This window comes from Centruroides sculpturatus, unplaced genomic scaffold, assembly GCF_000671375.1.
Source record: "Centruroides sculpturatus isolate CEXI.00-Female unplaced genomic scaffold, Cexi_2.0 scaffold4331, whole genome shotgun sequence".
NCBI classification, from domain to species: domain Eukaryota; kingdom Metazoa; phylum Arthropoda; class Arachnida; order Scorpiones; family Buthidae; genus Centruroides; species Centruroides sculpturatus.
Window position 1 is genome coordinate 1 of NW_019388429.1, and position 6,950 is coordinate 6,950.

General features: G+C 25.7%; 1 protein-coding gene across 1 annotated transcript; it reads left to right on the forward strand.

The window, feature by feature from the left end:
* Positions 1-941: 941 nt before the first annotated feature.
* LOC111616939 (histone deacetylase 6-like) lies at positions 942-5,869 on the forward strand (the record flags this gene model as incomplete). Its single annotated transcript, XM_023358291.1, has 3 exons — positions 942-1,073; positions 2,741-2,847; positions 5,802-5,869. Coding segments are annotated over exons 1-3 (280 nt in total), but the record flags the coding sequence as incomplete, so codon positions are not given.
* Between the last annotated feature and the right edge of the window lie 1,081 nt (positions 5,870-6,950).

Here is a 6,950-nt window from a genome sequence, read left to right on the forward strand (position 1 = left end):
TTATTTATTTCATAAGAGTGTAGAATCTTTAGCTTATTTTCAGAAAGTGCCAAATAAGGTTAGATGATTTAATACATTTATGATTGGAGAAGATCAAGATAATGCTCATAATATGGAAAATTTATTCTATTATATTTTTACCTTTACTTTCTAAATATTTCATTAATGTATTTAAACCTGAATATAAGCTGAATTTTTCTTTTTATTTTATATGAGTAAATTAGAAAATTCATTTAGTGAAAATAAGATTTTTTACTTCTGACATTGTACTATAATACAATTAATTACTAATTATAATTCATTATTGTAACATAAAGGTCTATGTATATATTTCAGGGTGGTTGTGAAATTTCACCAGAATGTTATGGACATATGGTTCACCTTCTAAAAACACTTGCTGAAGGGAAACTAATTGTAGCTTTAGAGGTATGCATAATGTATAATTTAATTTATTGAAATTAACTTTCAATAACCAAAATAAATTAGTTCTACATTGATAAAAATTATTATTTAAAAAATTAGTTCATCTGATATGCAAAAATATATGCTCATAAATGTAGTTTCAAGAATTTGTAGAATCTAGAATGTAATTTATTTTGGAATTTATTTTTATGTTTTGTAGAATAAAATTAAATTCAATAGTAAAAATTTATTGTTTAGGATTCTTCAAAAAATTTTAAATTGTACTCTATTTTAAATTGGTAGATATTTCTGTCCATAATCAGCCTGCAAGGCTAATTTAACCTTGCTCTCTCATATCTCTAAATATTTCCTATTTTTAATTTGTTAGTCAGCTGCATGACAAATTAACAAGTTTCTTCAAATAAATTATATTACATGAAATGTTAATCAGTTCTGTCACATGACTTTTTTTATTTAGAGACCCTAATGTCTTGAAATTTAAATATACATATATATATATATANATTAATTACTAATTATAATTCATTATTGTAACATAAAGGTCTATGTATATATTTCAGGGTGGTTGTGAAATTTCACCAGAATGTTATGGACATATGGTTCACCTTCTAAAAACACTTGCTGAAGGGAAACTAATTGTAGCTTTAGAGGTATGCATAATGTATAATTTAATTTATTGAAATTAACTTTCAATAACCAAAATAAATTATTAAAATAAAATGACAGTAAGGAAGTATAGTTTTTTATTTAGAAGTTTGAATTTTACAATATTTTTATGGTTGAAACATTATAATCAATCCTCATTGGACAGTTATTTCATATTTTTTTTATCTATTCACATATATTTAATTATGACAAAACATTTGTTAAAACTTACTGTGAAAAAAATGAGATATTTTAATTTTGATTATATACATAGGCAAATTAGTAGCAAATGTTAGGAGGAAGTTTAATTCATGTAATAAAATAAAACTTTTATTTCTTTGATAAATACTTATAATTACAGGTTCTACTGTTACTTCAATTTTAATTTATTTATTTAACTTTAATATAAGAATGAGTGATGAAAAAGCAAGCAATAAAAAGAGTTTTTCTATTTAATGAAATGTTTGTGTGTGGGTTAGAAAATCAAAAATATGTTAGCTGATTGAAAATATGAAAGACCAGAATAATGTGAAACTGGTCTATGTACAAACCATAAAATCTTATTTAAAATATCAGAAATGGAGGAAACACATAACAGTGCTATAAATTTGGTAAATGAAGAAAATGAGACAGAATTTAACACCACCAAATCTGGTGATGAAAAGGAGGGAAACCAAACCAATATCTTGAGAAGTGAACAATATAAACAACAGCCTATTTATCATGACTACAAATTAATTAATTATGAATTTCTGAATTATGTAGCTTTTAAATTAAAGTCAGTGGCAATTTTTAAATAGCATTTCTTAACTGCTAAATTTACTTGACTTAGAAATGGGTGGATTTTCTTGTTTTATTGTATTATTACCTTATTTTTTTATATTCTGTAGTTTTGTAAAATAAGTCAGTTTTTCTCTCCCCTAACAACTCCAGCAAAGCAGATTTTCGGGTTGCAATTTGAAAAAAATTGTAGACCTATAAATTCTCAATGTTGTCTGTCCGTTCATCTTTCCTTAATCTTGAGAATGGAGTTAAATATATGAAACATGATTCTAGATATGGAAACCTTGGGCTGGAGGCCCTGGTTAACTATATAAGAACTTCTGATGCAAACTGGAAATCACGTTATTTCAATTAAAAAATTTTTCCTGAAAAGTATTAGATAGATGACCAGCATGACTCTATTGTTAAAAGAAAAGTATGATGTACAGGGGCAAGTCACTACTAATTTGAGGTGGAGAGCAAATATTTTAAATTAAATAAATTGATGACCATATGGCTGAACAGTCAAGGTGGCAGCTACCGTTCTGCGGAACTTGGGATCAAATCTGGATGGGTTGAACAATCCTCAGGAAATTTTTGGGAAATGGTCTGTTTGGATAAGTTTGGCCCCATCCCTCATCACCTAGCCACCCTATTGTGGGCCTAGCCAAAACCATAATGGGCTTGCTAAAAAAGGCTCTCTTAGTGCCTACAGGGCAGAGTTAAAAAAAATTAATTAAATTAAAAATATCAGTAAAAATTGCAGCCTGGCATTGTGACAATGTCACAGTAAATAATTACTCATTGTTATATAGTTTTTAAATTTATTACTTAAATTTGTTAATATTTAATAAAATAATTAAGAATAAATTTTCTTATTAATATAAAAATAAACTGTAAAATTATTTAGGGTGGATATAATGTTGAATCGGTCTCAGAAGGAATTGTTCATTGCACAGCTGCTCTGTTAGGAAATTCATGTCTTCCATTAAAATCAGGATTGACTCCTTCTCCTAAGTAAGTATTTTATTAACGTTATTATTAAAGGAATTAATATAAATTTTAGTTTTTCAAATCAGTCAAACAGTAGTTATTTTATGATGGTTAAATGAGTTATGAACAGGTGATTAGGTGTCTGAATGATGGTGAAACAAGGTCATGTAACACATTTTTGTATGCTTCTACCATCAAATGTGATGCACTATGACAAAAACAAGATTAAGGAATGGTAGTAGCTTGAACAGTGCAGAGTTCTATGAATTTAGTTTATAGCTCCTTTTACATGCATCACCCCTAAAAATTAGGAAAATACATATGATGTAGTATTTATAAACTTTTACCATTAATTAGCCTGATATTACAGGAGGCATTATGATAGTAATAAAATTCTTAAAACAGTTATTTTTTTACCAACATCATAGCTAAAAATAAATTTATGTTGTAGTTTTGTCTTTAATATATACAATAAAATGTACAAATATCATTAGGAAATTTGGAAAATCATTGATTTAGAGATATTAGTAATCTTTAGTGTTGGATCAAATATTCAGCATTATTTGATATTTGAATATATTCTACCACAAAGTAAGTATTCAATGTTTGGCTGGATACTAAACACACATATTCAATATTTGGACAAAGTATTTCCTCAAAGCTGATAATGTTATTTTGAGGAGAGAATGAGAGACAGAAAAAGAAGAAAAAAGATAATACACAAAATAGAATGGAAATATTTAAAATTTCAGATATTTAAAAATGTCATTATTTACTCATTTCTGAAACAAATACAGCATTAAAAATTATCTTGAGCAAATATTATTTATTAATAATCACAATTCAAGAGTGATAAAATTGTAATGGAGAAAGATTAATACTTCTGCCTTCATAGGAAGTAAGCAATTTTGTTTTTGTTATTATAAATACTTCCAGCTTTGCTGAACATATTGTATGTATTCTAAATACACTACTATGTGGTGATGCCAAAAAAAGGACAGATCTCAATGGCAAGATTTAATTTTTTGCTTTTCATTTTTTCATTACATAATAGTAATTTTTTTAAAGTAATAATGTGTATAATCTGTATTATTGAATAGAAGACACTGTCCTCCACCATATTGTAAGACTTACAGACTAAACCTTCTGTTTCAGGCAGTTCCAATAAATTAGCTGATATTCAACTGAATATTTATTATTTGATAGTCAGAAAGACAAGATTATTTAGTAACTTCTAAATAATTATTCAGCATTTGGCCAAAACTCCTATTCAGTCTATCCCTAGTAGTTATAAATATCTTTTATTTTTAAGAGAATTATTTTTAAAACTAGAAGTTATTATATATTTGATTTAAAACCCAGATTTATTAATTATAGGGAATAATATTACAAGCTAAAATAGATAACTTTAGTGTTTTAATAAAAGTTATCTTGTGATTTTATTTAACAGATATTAAGGCATTTATTCAAAAAGTACATTCAAGTATATTGTATATACTTTTACTTTCTTCAAATACATTTGAATACCTGAAGAAACAAGTAATCAAACAAAAAATATTTACTGTAATTTCTTTATTAAACCCAATGAGTTTATCTTTAAAAATATGCATTACCTTGAGTTTAGTTGAAGTCCCAGGGCTTGCAATAGAATACGAGAGATAAAATCTGAAAGATATCTTTTATTTTACATTTTTGGAACTATTATTATAACGTTTATTGGTTGTATTTATTGGTTAAAGACACAACATTTTGAAATAATTACTGTTTTCATAGTTAACCTGTCTCAATGTTTTTCAAGTTGATTGTTGCATTGTCATTCATGTCTGTTTTGATGTCATTTTCAAAATCAGGATCTTGAATACCATCTTCTGATTCAAATTCACCATCTCCAATTTGAGTTTTCTTAATTACTCTTAAGCTGATAAGCTCTTGATTTATGAACTCAATCATGCCTTTCCCACATTCAATATTTAACAATATTTATAATTTTATTTACATAAATATTCCTGTGAATCCTGGAATAGAAAGGTTTCTACATTAGTTAAGATCAATAGAATATTTCTGATATTCTAATATATATCTTAAGCATTATTCAGGAAGTAAGCATATAAAAATTTGTAGAATGTTTATCCTCATGCAATAAATTAATAGTGATTTGAAAGTAAATTTGATTTTTGACGATATGAAACCGTGCTTTGCTANACGGCGGAAATCATCAAATTTAGAGAAGATGAAAGTAGAACTACACCGGAACAGCGCATTCAACTAAATAAAGATGAGAAAATCCGCCAAGTGTCTTAATTTATAGCACTATATTGTGTCAGAAACATAAGTAAATTTGATGTTATAGAACAAAACTTCATTATCTATTTTTCAAGTATTATTTAAGTAGATGTTAATTTATATCTAACTCATAAGTAATAAAAACTGGCTTTAAAATAATGACAGATTGCTATTTTCATAAACAGAATTAAGAAATAACTTTGAACTAAGAAAAAAATTTGTTCATGTGACATATCTCTCACATATTTATTCTATTTTACATTATTTTTTCAAGATCAGTTAATTTTATTTCTTAATTCTGATATGAAAATAGTTCAATAAAATAACATGAAAAATTATTTATTTTTAAGTATATTTATTAGATCATTATAATGCAAATATCTGAAATATTGAAAATCTGATTACAGAATTTGCTTAATGCAGTTTTGCTTAACACAGGATTTGATTAATGCACAAAATTAATTGTGGCAATCCCCCTATATATGCAGCAGAAGTTTTAATTAATGTTACTTTAACAGCCACCTTTACTCAACATAGATACTGTATTTGATTAATGTGATTTTGATATATGCTGTAACATTGAGGGAATAATTAATTAATCAAAGGATACCTGTATATTAGTTAAAATTTTAGATGGTAAACTGTTTTTAAAAAATATTAATTAATTTTAATTCAAATTATTTTGTTTATTTCAGTGCAATTATAACAATCAAAAATGTGATTGAAACACATAAAAAGTATTGGTCTTCATTAAAATTTGATGGTAATGTATATATAATTTAAAATTTGTTTTTAAATATAAATTTTTAAGTAGATATTTATAAATTATAATGAAACTTAATTATTTTAAATTTTAGAATGAAGGCAATTAGTTTTATCATTTTCAGACATATGAAACTACCTTTATTCAGACATTTTTTTGTTTATATCAAATATATATATATATATCAGACATGGGCAAATGCAGCTCTGAGAGCCCCATGCGGCTCTTGCTGAAAGTGTTAATTCTGCTTTTTATTATTATTTTTACAATTTTATTTCTACAATTTTGTGAAAATATGTTTATTAAAAAAATTCGATATTTGTTTTTATTATTTTTATTTTTATTATTATTTTTACAATTTTATTTCTACAATTTTGTGAAAATATGTTTATTAAAAAAATTCGATATTTGTTTTTATTATTTTTATTATTATTATTATTTTTACAATTTTATTTCTACAATTTTGTGAAAATATGTTTATTAAAAAAATTCGATATTTGTTTCATATTATATTTATATTATATAATAAAATCGTAGTACCGAACTGCGATTGTAATAAAATTGCAGTACAGAACTGTGGTATGGAATAAAAAAGTACAGAACTACAGCTCCCATGCATTTTGCAAAACCTACATTTCGGCTCCCACTGAACTCTTGCTTGCCCACACCTGATATATATGTCTGTTGACCATATATCCTAATATATAACCAAATAAATGTAAGCATCATACGACGCCAATGTATATAAGAATTGAGATATTTTCTGCAGAGGAAAATCGTTCATTTACAGACTAGAAACAGAAAATAAATATAAATGCAAATCAATAAAGAAATAGCAGTAGACTATTATAATTGATTGATTACATCAGTGTTCCACAACCTTTTTCTACTTGCGGCACACCCAGGACTCAACACCAAAATGTTATTCTCCTCAAAAACATATGATATGATACTATTAATAGAATTATGTAATGCCACTAACCTATTATTATTATTGTTATTAAACAGACATCAACACCTGTGAGCAAATTTTTTTTACATATAATTTCTTAGAATACATAAAAATGCGTGGCTTGTAATA